Source organism: Zalophus californianus, chromosome 3 (genome assembly GCF_009762305.2).
Source record: "Zalophus californianus isolate mZalCal1 chromosome 3, mZalCal1.pri.v2, whole genome shotgun sequence".
Classification (NCBI taxonomy): Eukaryota; Metazoa; Chordata; class Mammalia; order Carnivora; family Otariidae; genus Zalophus; species Zalophus californianus.
Genome location: NC_045597.1, coordinates 192,125,725 through 192,142,352, shown reverse-complemented (window position 1 = coordinate 192,142,352; position 16,628 = coordinate 192,125,725). Strand labels below are relative to the sequence as shown.

Here is a 16,628-nt window from a genome sequence, read left to right as displayed (position 1 = left end):
AGTTCTGACTAGAAGAGAACTTTGAGATCAAGCAATTCAGGGATTTTTAAGACATTTTTGACTGAGACCCACACTAAGAAACCTATTTTATATCACAACCCACCACACCCACAGATAAGTGCCATACATTAAAAATAATTTTTCAAGAAACTATGTGTACTTACCCTTACAAATGATTTTACAACCACTTAAGGGTCATACCCACCATCATCCTTCTAACTATAGTTGGTGGCAGGAATGGCCCCTCTCTTATCCATGTCAGATGGGCCAGAGAGATCAAGCTCTCTAGAGCATTCACCCAGACCAGGAGACCCACGTATAAAATATTTCACTCACACTGACAAACATCCTCAGCCTCAGAACTATATTTAACCAAATATGATAAAAAGTTCTAATTCAAAAGAATACTAAAATGATCAAAACTTTCAAGCTTTAATGGTATTATAAAAATTTAGGAAGGATTAATAACAGGAAAAGAAGAACAACTCTTTGACATAGCATACAAATTAACTGCCCAGGTAAGCGAGCTTGTTCACGAGTGAGGACTGCGCAGTCGGTCTGTGTGTCTGAGCAGGAAGGACCAAGGTCAGGGTACCTGGTGACATAAGGGGTGTGGTCACCCCAGCTCATGTAGAGAGACACATTACCGGCAAGCACTTTCTGGACCAAAAAGGTGGTACTGTCACTCATGGAAACAGGACCATCTGTCACTGATTTATAGATCTTTTTACTCAAAGAGGACACGGGACAGAGGACATGGGACAGAACACTGTGGAAGAGATACGAAACCCAGCCAAGTCACCTCTGCCACCGTAAGGAGAGAGGAGGCACCTCCGTGCTACAGTCACAAAGATGGTAAATATCTCACTGTTACCCAAGCCTCAACAAAATTCTGCTACCTGTTTGCAAAAATTAAAACTTTTACTCCCAATACACACGAAAAACAGGCTTTTGGCTATGCAAGGTTATTAAAACATTAAAAAAAAAAGCTTCTCCGTGCAATTACTTTGCGGCACTTACTGCCTGGGTGGGTGCTATATACTCACATGGTAAATTAGCTTCAAGCTCCGCAACTTCTGTGGAAACAAAAAGACTGTTGTTAGTATCAGTCAAGTCTCCACATAAAACCACCCGCGCTAAACTGGCAACTTCTCCCAAAACGCTGAGGAACAAAAGGGACTGAAGTAACTAAAACCTACACTTGGTCTGACGTTTAGACTTCAAGCCATGGAATTGCTTTCAAAGACACAAAGGGACTTGTGGGATGGCAGCAAGTACAGTCACAGGCCCTTGAAAATGTACTTGGTATAAATGAAGATCACTTAAAATTCACACAGAAATCACCCACAGGTAAACAGTCACTAAAGTGTTTTTTGAAAGTCTTGTTCCCCCACATAGCATAACTACTGCCCTTGGCATCTGATTTATATATACACCTGTGTCTCTTCCAGTTCTTCCAGACCTGTCTTCCTGTGCGGCTCACCTAGTGTGTGCTTGAACTTTTCCAGGGAGAGAAAACTCAGCCTCCTGCCGGGGCCCCAGGCTGTGCTGTTATCCAGCTATCTGTTAACATCTTGCTAACTGCCCAAGGAAGGGGGACTTGGAGGCTTGGCCCTTTGAATCATCACTCACTCAGTGTTTAAGCCTAGCATCCCTCTGCCAGGACAAAGCTGCAAACCCCCCACTACGACCATTCAGAGCTGAGGTCTGGGGGCACCAAAAGTGAGTGGGCAGGCAAGTCAGCGGTGCCTCAGACATAACAGAATGTGCTCTGGGGTTCTGGGAGCACAAAGATTCCCCCCAGCTGTGGAGACTAGAGAAAGGAGGTCTATGGGCCAGGCTTTAAAGAATAAATAGAATGAAGTCCAGCAGACGAGGGAAAAAACGCATTCCTAGAAGCTAGGTTAGCGATGTGCAAAAGCACAGAACGTAGACAAGCACAGAAACCGGAAGGCACACAATGCAGCCAGAGCAATGGATACAAAACAACAGAGCAACAGGAAACAAGGTGGAAAACAGGGCCAGATCTCGGAAGGCCCCGAGTGCATGGCTTAGAATTCTAAACTTAAATCTGCAGCGACAGGGAGCAGAGGGACATTTCTGAACAAAAGTTTCCAAACTTTCCTCAAGAGGACAACTTTTGAAAGGGCAAAACAGAGGCCAGGTGACCTGTGGGCTGGGCACACTCCGCGAGGCAGCAAGGGCCTAGCAAAGGCAGGGAGGGTTGGGGTGCCTGAGCGCACAGAGGACAAAAGGATCTGCCAACTGTGTGGGGTGGGAGGGTCAGAGACAGCAGAGGGCTGACATGCTGGGGAAGTCCTGGAAGGAGGAAGCTGAAATCTGGGTGCACGGCTAAGGCCGAGGAGTCCCCACAGGGATGCCTCCTGTCAGTCATGAGGCTGACAGAGGCGAAACTAGTGAAAAGAACGAAGCTCGGCAGAGAGCAGAGGACAAAGGCAAGGGGGTCCCTCATGACAAAAGGCGGAAAAACAGGAGACAGGTGGGGAACATAGTGACTCAGGGCACAGACCGATCCAAGGGAAATGAGGCCCCAGTCAAGGCCGTCAGATGTGGATCAGACACTGCTGAGGGCACTGGAAACAGCAGGAAGGCAGGGGGCAGGATAGAAACCAGATTACAAAAAACTAAGAAGTAAACGGGTGGTCGAAATATGGAAGCAGCGGATACAATTCCTTCCTGTCAAGTACGGAGTGGTGGGCAGGAGAGGGGAGGACAGCGGAGGCCACCAGGTGGCACAGCCGAACACTGAGCGCACTAGTGGGAAAACGGGCAGGTAGCTCCATTCTGAGGCCAAGGGTTTGAGAGACGCACGCGCAAGCCTTTACTATCAGCTACTTGAGAATCTGGGCACAGATGGGGGCCCACTAACGGTGTTCACCCTGGGGTCCAGGTACTTAGAATGGGCACTCAGAAAAGTGGGGTGGGGCAGAGGAGAGGAGCTAGGGAATGGAAAGGTGCCCGCGTGGGCTACAGTGCTCCATCATCAGATGGAGCCAGGGAGAGACGAAGAGCAAATCTCTTCAGTGGAGCAGGGCATGCAGAGAGAAGTGACAGTTAATTATCCTCTTGCTGTGACTGGAAAAGGAACGAGTTTTGTGATGAAGTGAAAGCCTGGGAAGTCTGTTTTCTTGGCCGCCTGGAGTTGTGGTACATTTAAAATATAGTCACATAACAAACTGCAATTAAGAATCCTATGAACGTTCACTATTATTATTCTTCTAATGACCACAGTGATCTTTAATTTCATCTTTCTGACTGGTGCGTTCTCACCCTTCCTTGGAGCAGGGCACTCACTAAAGAAAACAGTGTGCGGCAAATGGGGGCCGAGACCACAGGGCTACTGCTCCGAGGCCACCGATAACCGGGTCCTCCGAGGGCCACCCAGGGCCACACTCTGCTCCAGCCACTCATACAGGGCATTTGTTTTATCAAAAAAGCACATATTTTTCAAATAAGTCATTCATTAATCACTTTAAAATAAATGTTACCTACATAATTAAACTGTATGTTTTAAAACTATATGCATTTGCATATTTTATTATACTATTATTTAGTTTGATGGTAAGAACTTAGAAGAAACTGTCCTTGGGGGCCCTTGTTTTGAGAGACTGATGTCGGAATTGGCTTTCGGGGAAAGCCTGTCCTGTCTACAGTTTGAGAACTCTGGCAGTCCAGCTTTAAAAAACCCAGTGAAAGAAAAAACACGCCCAGAGGATTTGAGGAGGAGGGGGCCACAAAACAGAAGCAAAATGTTTGAGAAGACCGTCTGGTGCCAAGGGACGGGGTGGAGGGAGGTGAGGACAGCAGGGCACTGACCAGGGTGTGGTGGTGACCGAGCAACAGAACCAGACCCCTGCGCCACAGGGACGGGACGGGGGTAAGAGGCTTGTGTCCCCAGGAAGCCTGACTGTAGGACAGGGAATCTCTGCCCTGGCTGCACATCACTCACCTGGAGAGTTTTTTTGCTGCCTCCCCCCTTTAAAAACAGTTTTGGTGAGGTACAATTTACTATAAAACAGACCCACTTTGAGCATATGATTCAATAATTTTTAGTGAAACCTGGCGTTGTGCATTCATCACCATAATCTAGTACCTACTGAGCTTTTAAAACTTCTAGTTCTATGCAGACCCATTACACCAAAAGTTTTACATGGGGCCTAGGCCTCTGAATCTTTTACTCTCCCCAGGTATCGGAAACTGCTACAGGATATCTGGCCAGGTTAACATATTCACACACAGCTATTTACGTAGATGGATTTAACAACTTCACATTGTAGTCTAGAATTCAATTCCAAAGATGAGCATTATGCTTGCATTTCCAGGTTCAGTGTTACTCAGTCAAGGGAAGTGGACAAGAGCCAGGAGAGCCCCACCATAGTCAGGCCGCTGCAGGCTTCTGGTCCAAGAGCAGGCAAGAAATATCATCTTGGGAGCACAAGAATTTCAATAAAGATATTCAGCATTGGGGCGCCTGGTGGCTCAGTTGGTTAAGCGACTGCCTTCGGCTCAGGTCATGATCCTGGAGTCCCGGGATCGAGTCCCGCATCGGGCTCCCTGCTCGGCAGGGAGTCTGCTTCTCCCTCTGACCCTCCTCGCTCTCATGCTCTCTATCTCTCATTCTCTCTCTCTCAAATAAATAAATAAAATCTTAAAAAAAAAAAAAAAAAAAAGATATTCAGCATTTTAGTTCAGTCCAGTGCAGAAAATAAAATAAGCTACATACTCTCATGGCGTAGTCACAAATGACACAGTTTCTCTACACTTCAAATGATGACAAGAATTCATTACTGTCAGTAGCTATCGCCTTAGAATCTATGTACAAGAAGTCTATGGCCACAGAAACAAGCGAATTGCTTCATATGTTTGAGAGGCCTCTTTGCAAAGCAGTGGCCCTTCCCTGCCATGACCTCACTGCCTGCAGGACACAACCCTTACCTGTAAAATAGCGAGAAATTCAGAATATTTTTAACCTGCTAAAGTCTCGCCTGTTCCAAGATGCTAACACCTCTACCCCTCACTGGCCCAGCTTTTCTGGGGGGCACCTTGCACAATTCCGAGGCTGCACAACTTCCTTCTGAGAAATTAGACTCTTTTCCTTTCTAACTAAAGAGCAAACCACAGAGCCCACTTGAAGTGTGACTGCATTGAGATATCACATTACAAAACCCACCCGATGACCACAGTGGCCCCTACATGGCATGTCTTCACCCCTTTCTGCCACAGGCTGCTCACAACACAGTGCTCTTGTTGTTTCTCCACTGCCTGCCCCTCAAATCTGCGCACTCTTCATGGTAAGGGCTGTCTAGTCTGACCCAGACCTGCAACCCCAGTACTTGGCCCTGGGCTTGGCACACACAAGGTGCTCAGGAAACACTTAATAATAAGCACCGTCGCCAGCAAGCTGGACGTGCTCCTGGTGTGCATGTCCTGAGATGTGAGAAGCCTTTCCCCTTGTGTAGTTAGAGGCCAATGCATTCCAAAGTTGCTGTGGAAGTGTGTTCCCCCAAAGTGCCTATGTGGAAGCCCTAACCCAGCCCCGTCCCCATTTGACGGTATTAGGAGGTGGGGCCTTTGGGAGATGATTAGAGTTAGATGAGGTCATGAAGGTGGGGCCTTCATGGTGGGATTAGTGCCCCTATAAGAAGAGATACCAGGTGCTTGCAAGCCAGGAAGGGGTCCTCACCAGGAACTAAGTCTGCTGACACCCTGATCCCGGACTCCCCAGCCTTTAGAACCATGAGAAATAAATGCGTGTTGTTGAAAGGGCCAATCATAGACACAGATGGCTCTCCATCGGGCCAGGAAGATGTGCCATCCCACCCAGGGAGAGATGCAGCCGCTTCCCAGAAGACTTGATTGCCTCCTTCCACCTGAACCACTACCTCTTAGATTTTCTCTGACTGGAACTTCCTCTCTTAGCTTCCCGCTTGTCTTTTACACACTGAGCACTCCTTCTGCAGTCTTAGCATCCATGCATAGTGTCCTTATCTGGGAGACACCTGAACTAAGGGCATTAGCCCCTTCACAGACAGCATTGCTAGAGCCGAGCACTGAGGACCCCATGGAGCCTCACATCAGCCCTTCTACTCAGGCTAGGGGCCTTTAAGCAGCACACTGCCCAGTGCCGGCCCAGAGCACTCACAGTCTCCTCCACTCTGAGGGAGCAAGGCTGTAACCCTGAAAACCAGCACAGCTGCTACAGCAGAGACTGGTTATCAATGGGAATGGAACCCAAGGCCTCATGCCACCCCTACTTTCAACATGAGCTGACAAGGTTAACTTGAAACCTCATCTGTCTCCCACAATCCTCCCTGCCCTACTGGGCTACCGGGTACACCTAAGTGGGGCCACCAAGCTTCCTGGGCAGCTTCACTGGTATTTAACCCTTCAACAAAGCATTTTTTAAAGGTTAACCTTGGGGCCAGCTGCCTTAGCTCTATTTTAGCAGGACTCTTCCTCTCCGGGCCACTGCTCCAGCTTTTATTTTTTACTTTTATTATTTTTTAAGATTTTATATTTAAGTAAGCTCTACACCCAACATGGGGCTCAAACTCATGACGCTGAGATCAGGAGTCATGTGTCAGTTGGTAGCAACTGAGCCAGCCAGGTACCCTTCAAGTTTTTAAACTACAGAATGTAGTGCTGCTAAGTGCTCTGAATATTCTGCCAACATGGCAAGCCAAACCCTGAGCCCACCCCCAGAGTCCTGGGCAGGGCCTGCCATGGAGAAAGCAGCTCTGGAGAACAATAAATGGCTCTCTTTCCCCCACTCTTCCAGGAACTGCACTGGAATGGGGCCCTTCCTATCCCATCCCATGACTGAACTGCTCAGGTAGACACAACAGCCCACCCGATGAGGCACCTGCACCCTGGACACTGGGAAGCACAGGTAGGTGGGCAGCCAGGCCTCTTTGCTCCAGGCCTGGAGCATGGAGAGCCACATAGCACAGCCCCAGGATGGCAGGAACCATCTGGGGTGCAGGGGCTAGGATGGATAAAGGTACATGCAGGTTCATTCCCTCTTATTCCCCTAATTTCAGAACTGACCCTGAACTCACTCAATCCAAGTCTCCACATTTAACAAAGACTAATGGAGGTGAACAGTTCCTGCCAGCACGCCTAGAGCCCTTTGGGGTTTTTAGGGGTCACTAACAGTAGGCAGGCACACAGCAGGGACTAAAATGCCTGTTGAGTGAAAAAACGAAAGAACAAGGAGACACACACAATCCCATTATACAAAAAGTGCCAAGCTTCTGCTAGCTAACCAAGACCCTGCTAGGCTTTTTTGGTAGGTGGGGAGCACCGTCAGACTTAGAACTTGATGGACTCAGTGGCCCCACAAAGGTCCACCAGGAATTCAGCACCATCTGCCCGTGACTAAAAACACTGGCAATCGCTCCCCAGTTGGGCTCAGACCTGCACAAGTCTGACACTCTCTCCACAGTGTCCCCAGCTCCTAGGATTCAGGGCAGACAGCAGCCTTCAGTCTTAGCCCAGAAATACTCAATTGTTCTACACCCTCCAGGGACTGCTGCTACAAGCATCGTTCCAGTTCCAGTCTGGAGGATGTCCCTGAGTTACCTGAGGGGTGCAAACGAAAAGCTGGTGTGACCAAGATGCCAGCACAGTAGAGGCCTCCCCTGGCCAGCTGCTCCAAGGCAGGCTATGGTTTTTCCAAAGAGAGTGGACTCCAGCCTTCCAGAGGCAAGAAAAGGAACAGGAGCTACACAGTTCTGGAACCCCGACTGGCCCTCACCATTAGCACCAACTGTCCCTGCCAACCTCCAATCTCCCCCATCCATCAGCTCAACCTATAGCCATCTGCACCAAGCCAGATCCCATACCTCTGGGCTATGGGATACACAGCCCTCTCACCCCACCCCAGCCCCCACAGGGCTCTCGGCAGATGGCCTTTAGCTGTGTCCTTCTAGGCACTGTGTAGGTTGCACAGAACCCTGTGCCCCGAGACCCTTACCCCTCTCAGGGCAGCCCCTGTGGCAACTGATCCATGCAGAGCAGGAAAACCTGACCATCTCACCTGACTGGGGACTGCTCTGAAGGCTACGCTTGCCTAAGTAGAGGCTGTCTGGGGCCTTCCCCAGAGATCGATTTCTTGCTCTGCCTGCTCCTGAGTCCTTCACCTCTCTCCACAGGTATCAGTCCCAGGGATACTCCTTTATAACTATCCTGATACCAAATTCCCCACTCCTAGGAATCCAGCCTATGGCACTGAATCCCAAGACACATTAACATACTTTTCTACAAACTAATGATCCCCATGAGTAACATTCCCACATGAGCCAAAGCCACAGCCCAGGATGACAGCGCCGACTAGAGCAATCTTGTTGAACTCAGACGTCCAACTTTTTTCAAAGTTCCCAAAGGGGGTTTCCCTTAGAAAGAACTTCGCTGTAATCACCACTCAAGTGCCCACAATGCCACGGACTCCTGGACTCCACACACCACTTCCGCCATCCAAAATCCCCAGAATGAAGACCTCCCCAACATCCAGCCAAGCAAAGGAGTGCTCTAGGTGCAGATGAGGAGATCATGGACCAGCAGAGCATCCTTCCTTATGTGCTGTTTTTCAGAGCCTCCTCTCTCAGGCCAGGCCCACCCTTGCTTTCTACCCACCCCTCCACCACATGCCCAAACTGCTCACCACTCAGCCAGCCCAACCTGGTCCAACAGCCCCCCTGAGGCAGGAGGGAGCAGGCCACGTGAGGTATGTGTTACACTGAGCCCTGCTGCCCACAACTACCCCAGAAACCTGATCATCACCAGTGCCCTGGGAGGATGGAAACAGGTGGCCCCATGAGGTGGTTTTGCACCTCTCTCTCTGATGAGTCTCACAAAGTCAAAGGACCTTAGCAGGGCCATCTGTCCTGGGAGCGGGGGCGGAGTCCAGCTTTATGAGCCTCCATGGGCTCCCCGGCACTGCACCAGGCCCTAGAGCCATTTGAGAGCTGCCAGGTGAATCCTTGAGCAGGGTGGAAGGTGTGCAGGAGCCCGTACACCTCCCTGAAGGTGAAGTTCTTGGCAGTGGACCTGAACTTCTGTTCTGCTCATTCAGCTTTTGCTTGTTAGGTCTGCTCCGCCAGAGCCTGCACCACCCCAGAATGTGGGTCTGGCTGTGCTGCTACAATAAAGTTGTAATCTGGGCATGTTTCTTAACCTCTCTGGAGTCTCAGTCCTTCAGCTGCAGAATGAACAACCCACCTGGCAAGGCTTAGCAAAAGTCAAACAAGAACTGCCCTATAAAGTGTCCAACAGAGGGCCCGGTCCCAATTGCCCTGTGTATGACAGCTATTAACCATGACAAGGATATGCTGAAGAAGATGGAACAGTCTACTCACTGCTTCCAACTGCCTCCTCAGCTAACATCTGGGCATTCCTCACTCTAACTCCCGGGCACTAAAACACCCTCCACATAAGGACTGCGTCAACACATCAAACCCCATCCCCAGCTTGCTTGGCTCCTGGCTTCTTCTGCAGATGGAACCCTTGAGCCAGCATCTGGGAAAGAGACTCAAGTCCTATCAGGACTCAAGTCCCATCCAAGTGAGGAGCTGCAGCCCATGTCTCACCCTCTGACCACCATCACAACTCTGAATTCAATCTGACATAGTGGGTAATGTCAAAAGGTAAGAAATGATTCTTACTCCATCATCCATCAGGCTGGATAAATCAGAGCTAAGGCCAGATTCAGGGGCAGAGAGAATAAGGAAGAGCGCACCGCCCCAAGACTCCCTGAACCTGATGGCTTCCTGGTGCCACTCCTGCCAAGCTCAGCAATGCCTCGTTTCTGAGGACAAACAGTGCATGCACCCACACCAGCTCTCCTGCCATTAGGTCTGGTTCAGGACACACAAATGCCAGCAACCTCATGGTGTCTACCTGATACGACATGAAAACAGGTAATCCTAACCAACTGTATAGCTCGTTGCTTCCTAGCTCCTATACATTTAAGAAATGTAAACACATGCCATAAAGTAAAAAGGGCTACAAATTCTAAGCTCCTTAAAGCAGGAACTATTTCTTCTTCACCTTCTGTAGTCCTCATGACCCCAGGAAACTGCCTTTGCACCTGACAGCTGTTAAGTTTGATCAATGAATGAACACAGAAATTCCATACAAATGCATGCATATTCACACAGTAGATAAACCCTTCTCCAAAGACTACAGCTCTAGGGCACTCAGTTATTAATTCTGTGAAGGGAACTAATTTTGTATAAAGCTCTCTTCAGGCTGTGACTTGAATAAAGTACAGAAGGATCCTAGAGATTACTGAAATCCACTCCCTCCCTTTACAGACCAGAAACTGGCGCTGAGGTGTTAGAGAGGGACTCTGGAGCCCCTTGTGATGGAGCACAAGAGAGGAAGATGCTCCCCCTCGCCCCCACAACCAGCCAGATACTGGGAGCACTGAGGCCAGAGTACCACAATCCTCCCACCGGCATTCTGGCAGCCCCTACAGAGCATATCCCAAGTGGGTAAGACATACCACATTTTTTTTTTTGAAGATTTTATTTATTTATTTCACAGAGAGACAGCGAGAGCAGGAACACAAGCAGGGGGAGTGGGAGAGGGAGAAGCAGGCTTCCCGCCAAGCAGGGAGCCCGACGCGGGGCTCGATCCCAGGACCCCGGGACCACGACCCGAGCCGAAGGCAGACGCTTGCCGCCTGAGCCGCCCAGGCGCCCCCAGACCACATTCTCCCATCCTTAGTGTTCCCACAGTACAAAGTCCTTGTAAGTGACAGGCAATTATATTTTCAAATAGGTATTTCTACTCAGCAACTGGGTGCTTCATATCCCCAAAGAGCCTCCAGTCAGACTTCATTCTATTACAGGAGAGAAACCAGCTTGCATGGATGACATTACCTTTAACAAGCAGCCTGTCTCTCACAGATACCCTCCGAGTGGAGTCGGAGGCCGTGGCTGACATCCGGGACCCTTTGAGACCGTCCTCCCGCTTCAGTTTGCTTGCCAACGTCAGCATTACTGCTACCTTTACCCTGAAAGACCAAAAGCAGGGTTATGGACACGTCTCTAGACAATGACTGGAAATTGAAGACAAGGCCGTAAGCGGTTAACTTTTTCCTGTAATTTAGTCACAGAAAAATTCAGCATATAAGGCACATTCGTAAGATTGGATTCCTTTATAATTAATCTGGGAAATCTCTATGCCATCCTCTCTAAGTCTAATTTTTTAAAGTACACAAAAATTTAAAAAACAGAGAGCCATGCATTTAACATTCATTGGGCACCAGGTCCCGGGACACAGTGGTGACAAAGATCCCGTGAGCCTGTGGTCTAGGGGAGCCTCCACCAATGGGTTCCATGTTGGCCCACCACTGTCCTCTGGCTAAGTGTGCCCCACTCTGCTGCAGGGACCATGCACTTGTGTGTGTGGCCCCTGTGCCTGGCCCATCGCAGACTGAGGGAAGCATCAGCTCTGGGTAGGAGGAAGCAATGCAATGCTTTCTTTTTCTTCTCCCTTTAACAAAGGTGTGGATGGAAACTTAAGAAGCATCTTTGCATTTATTTATGTTGTCTTATTTACATTTTTAGGCAATATCAACAACAATATTAAATTATAATTAATGCCCCAAACTAGACTCTCTTCATTGGCTGCTTCCAACCCATCTATGTTTCAAGCACCCCCCTGAAATTCACTGAAAGCTCACTGGGAAAGACAATGAAGACCAAACACAAAAACTGGTCACCGGCCCAATATTCCCATAATTTCCTTTGTTGCTTGCAAATTATTTCCTTTCAATACCACTCTGATTGTTTTCAAAAGAAAACAATCTAAAACTTCCAAATGAAAAACTTGACCCAAACACAAACTTTTAGTTTGAAGCTAAGATACTGAAAGCCAAAATAAGAATACGCTTCCCCCACTGGTATTTTTAACCCAGGTTCTTTACATAACTTCTCATACCATCTTCTTCTGTGTATCTCCCCCTCTTCCAAAGACTATCAGATTTTATTTTCTATTATGTATGCCATAAAAAAGAAACATATTGAATATGATCTTCTGTATTGTATACGACCCACACACAAACACACACCTAATCCCTTTTAGAGTCAGTGGTTTAAATGCTTCAAAAGATGGTTCTATTACACATTAGCATTCAAAAGGTCCTAAAATTTCAATCTGGGAAGGACTTCCCCCTCCAACCCCCAATTCCCACTCCAGGAACTGGCTTGGTTGAGGCCACTCAGCTGCCAGAAGCAGTCACCACAGAAACATCAGTTTCCCTCCTGGAGATGACGCAAACATTTTGAGTGTGGTGATGGTTTCAGGGGTATATATATCAAAACTGATCTAACTGCATACTTTGAATATGTGCAGTTTCATGTACTTCAATCATGCCTCAATAAAGTTGACACAAATGTGAAAACAAACCAACACCAGTTTCTTCATTGCCACTTGACCATGCCATCTCCCCCGGCGAACCTACATAGTGGCCTGGACCATAACCAACATGTCTTCTCAGCGTTACCCAGGGCAGGGAGGTATTGGTTGGGCAACCTCACTAGGGGAGCCTGGGGGTGGGAATAAAGTCAAACACCCATAGGGGCACCAGCCTGCAGCTACTAGAGACAGAAGCACCATCTAGAGCCAGGTTCTTTTGCTCAGCCCCCACCTGGAATGATCTTGTCAGGAATCCCTTAAGCAGATCTGGATCACAAGACTGCGTTTGCCGCCCCAGCCAAGTCCACCAATACACACCCAGACTTGAGCACATCAGTCCTGCCACCTGGTTAGGGTTGCCTGAAGATGGACCAAGACATGCAACCTTCACAAAGTCCAACTGGTTTTTATCTTCCAGCTGACCTTAGCAATACAAATATGGCAAAAAATAAAACAAAAGCCCAACCTGAGTAAAGAGTTCCGTAGGCAGTACTCCAGGAAAGTCATAACAAAGAGCCCCATGGAGAAGCAAGTGCCAGGGCACCCAGTTCCCTGAGGACCTGCACCGAAGGAGCCACTTGGAGGGTCCTGGCAAGACTTGTTTACAAAGGCTCACGCCAAGACACTCATCTGTGTCACTGCAGTCTGAGGACTTTTTTTTTTTTTTTGAGAGTGGGGGTAGTGGTGGAGAGGGAGAGAGACTCCCAAGCCAACTCCCTGCTAAGTGAGGAGCCCAATTTGGGGCTGGACCCCAGACCCTGAGATCAAGACCTGAGCTGAAGCCAAGGATCAGACGTTCAATCAACTGAGCCACCCAGCCACCCCACCGCTTATTCTTTTATAATCCTACTACTCCACACTGAAGTCTTCTCTGTGGGCAAAATATGCCTTATACTCAACTCCACTAAGAGCCAGATTCCTGGCTTGCCATCTTCAAGAAGTTTGTGGTCCTTAATAAAAACATGGGGCACTGACTGAAAGGTATAAAAGGCAACGATACTCATGTTTTGTTGTCCATCGACGAGAACACTGAACTTACTCTCCTAGCATTCTAAGAAATCTAAGTGTATAATGACCACCTATTTGTCCACCATCTGTATTACTACTGCATGACACTGTAGGGATAAACCTAAGGCCTAATTTGGAGATGTTTCCTTAGCTGTTAAATCCTCTATAAAGAGATTTGAACAAAGAGAATTATTCACACTGTCAAGAGGTCTGCCAAACACCTGCAGCTGCTTCAGGATTCTCTCTTCCTTCTGTACTATGCTTCACCAACGGAAGACCAGGCTTAGCAAGAAACTGCCCCTTGACTGCAAAGCACACGGTGTTAAGAGAGCGCTTCTGGTGACAGATCGGCTGCATCGAACAGCATGCTCAGTCTCTAAATCCCACAAGTCCCAGCTGGCTCATTTACGTTCCTCCTCCTCCGGGTGGGACTTGCTCTCTGGCTGTCCAAAGAAGATTCCTGTGTGCTATTTACTGGTCTCATCATCAAGTCCTATTTACTCGGCATTCCTGCCTGTAGTGGCAACATGGGGCCACGTCACCTGTGCAGGGATACCAGGAGCCAGTCAGCTCAGAGTGAGGAACACGCCACATTTGAATCTCCTTCTGCTGTGGAAAAGTCCCGATCTTAAGAGTAAAAGATGGAACTGCAGGTCACTAGGGGACAACCAACTTCTCCGGCCAAAGAGGCCCTTATCGGGACACAAAAACGTCCACACTGTACCATCCTCCTTCAGAATGCCGGGCCCAGAAACCTCCCACCCGGCAGGGGAGTCACCCTGGTTGGCTGACCGACTTCTGGAGCCCAGCCCTTTATTTTCATCCGTAAACATGCCCCTCCTGCACTACCCATTCACCCGAAGCGCAGGCAAATCTGGGTGGAGGTCCTCAAGCCACACACCACCCGGCCCGGTGATGATTCGTCTCTGAACATCTCTCCCACCCTTCTGTCCCTACCACCACCCACCCTCACCCCCGTATCCAGCCAGAAATCCTTCGCAAGCTGGCCTCCTCCCTGCTCCTCAACACCACCTTGCCCATTTCTGGAATCGTCTGTTCAAACTGATGATATCCAGGTCTGGAGTGCCCTCCTTCCCGTCACCACCTACTGCTATTCCTTCCTCAGGACGAGAGATTCCTTTCCAGAGTCCAACGTCTCCTCCAAGGAACCTTCTCTGGCCGCTCCAACCCATCCTACCCCCCACTCCAGGGCTGGAGGGAATGCAGACGGGGAGGGCCCAGTTCCCTCATGTGACAAATGAGGAAACTGAGCCCTGGGAGGGCAGGGCCACACCCAAGATTACACACCAGCGGAACCAGGTCTAGAATCCAAGACTTGGTTGTTCAGATCGTTCCAAGACACCCTCCCTCCTTTCCTCCCCTCTCGGGCCGGGTAAAATCCTCCAGACGAGCCGAGGCCGCCCCCAGCCGCGGGGCAGCTGCAGGCGAGCTGGCGCGGCGGGAGTCCCACTCCTCACCCCCGCCGCTGTCCGGGCCTAGCCGGACTCCCGAGGCAGAGCAGTCGGACGGCCCGCGTCCGAGTCCCGCTGCCCCCGGCCCCGGCGGGCTGGTGACCTTGGGCTCCGTTTCCTTCTGGACAATGCGGCCCGCGGCTCCCCCGCGACGGCGGGCGCGAGCCAGGCAGTGTGGGCGCCGGCACAAGCAGGCGCTGCCTGCGGGCTGCCCCTCGAGTCTGGCGGCGGCCGGCGCCCCGTCCCTTTCCCAGTCAGCGGGTGCGGTCCCGCACCGCCGGCGCCCGGCCGTGAGGAGCGCTCGGCCCGAGGCGGCCCCGGCGCCGCCCGCCCTCCGGCCCGCCCGCGGTACCGGCGCCGCCCGGAGGCCCGCGGCCGCCCCTCGCCCGCCGTGGGGCCGCGCGCTGCTCACCTGGGCACCCCGAGACAGGCGAGGCGGGCCCGGCACCCAACACCATGCCCGGCCGGCCCGCGGCGGCGACACACGGCCCCTCACAGCCGCACCGGCTCCGGGCGGCGGGACCGGAAGTGGCGGGGCGGGGACTCGTCCGCTCTCGCCCGCGGCGGCCGCGACGGCAGCGGGCGCTTTAAAAAAAAAATTCAAAGCCCCGACGAACTTTATTTGGAGCCTGACACGCGAACAGCGGCGTGCGCCTGCCGCGGCTGGGCTCCGCGGCTGGCCGCCCGGGCCTCGCTCATTGGCAGAGGGCGCGGCCGGGGGCGGGCATGAATCGCGCCGCCCCTGCTGATTGGCGAGTAGCGGCCGGGGGGCGGGATCGCCCTAGCGGTTCTGGAGCCTGCGCACCCGGGTGCCCGGGGCTCCGAGCCGAGTTCCTACCTCCATTCATTTCGTCGTGTGTGGTACCTGGACCTGCGGTTCAGAGGTGCTGGGCACAGCTTGCGCTGCAGGAGCGGCTGGGCCCAAGCTGACCGCCTCGATGGATGGGGGGCCCGCTCTGTGCCCGGCACAGTGCCCCGCGTCTGTGTACTGGACCAGGCATCAGGGGTGACGGGCGGGGCGGTCAGGCGTGCAGCACCCACCGATCAACCCCTGGTGTGCTTCGGGGCAGCCTGCAGGAGTGCCTGGACCCTTTCCTGATCTTGTCTGAGAAGGCTTTTATTCCTCTTTTCTCCTCCTACACATTTGTAAAATACTGACTTTATTTCTAGCTTGTTGAATACAAATTCTCACGTCCGTTTGTGTCCCTGTGATTGAAATAGGCCCTGGGGTGGGGGAGTCAGACAAGACGGCTCCTGGAGGAATGGGCCGTCTAAAAGATGAGGTTCACCACGTGGACCGGGAAGAAAGAGCCAAGGAGTTAGAATTTTATTTCCAGAAGCCCCATTGAATGGTTTTAAACAGTGGAGTGACTAAGTTTTCTTTCTAAAAAAGAAGCTTCTGGCTCTCATTGAGCTCGTGGGAGGGGAGCCAGGCAGGGAGTCAGGAAGACCAGTGAAGAACCAACCCATGGTATTCCTTCTGTTCTGGAACACTTCCCACCTTCTTCGCCTGGATAACTCTTGTTTTCCTAAACTTAGACACCACTCGCTCAGAGAGGCCCCACAGTATGGGAGGTGCAGGTGTCCCTCAGTGACTTCACTGGAGTTCTGTGCTTGCCCTTCTTGGTGCTGGAGACTTCCTGCCACTGCCTGTTTCCCCAAGTTCAGCTCCTCAATCCCTCCTCTGCCATGTTCCCCAGCCTT

General features: G+C 50.8%; 1 protein-coding gene across 3 annotated transcripts in view; it reads right to left on the bottom strand.

The window, feature by feature from the left end:
• Window positions 1–15,493, bottom strand: part of UBE2F (ubiquitin conjugating enzyme E2 F (putative)) — a 55,519-nt gene extending 40,026 nt beyond the window's left edge. For all 3 annotated transcript variants that reach the window (XM_027590415.1, XM_027590417.1, XM_027590418.1), the window contains exons 1-3: window positions 15,337–15,493; window positions 10,905–11,038; window positions 1,047–1,076 (exon numbers count right to left, since the gene is read on the bottom strand). In XM_027590415.1, the coding sequence (XP_027446216.1) occupies window positions 1,047–1,076; window positions 10,905–11,022 (148 nt within the window). In that variant the 5' untranslated portion in view covers window positions 11,023–11,038; window positions 15,337–15,493. The remainder of the gene's footprint in view (window positions 1–1,046; window positions 1,077–10,904; window positions 11,039–15,336) is intronic.
• Window positions 15,494–16,628: the final 1,135 nt, after the last annotated feature.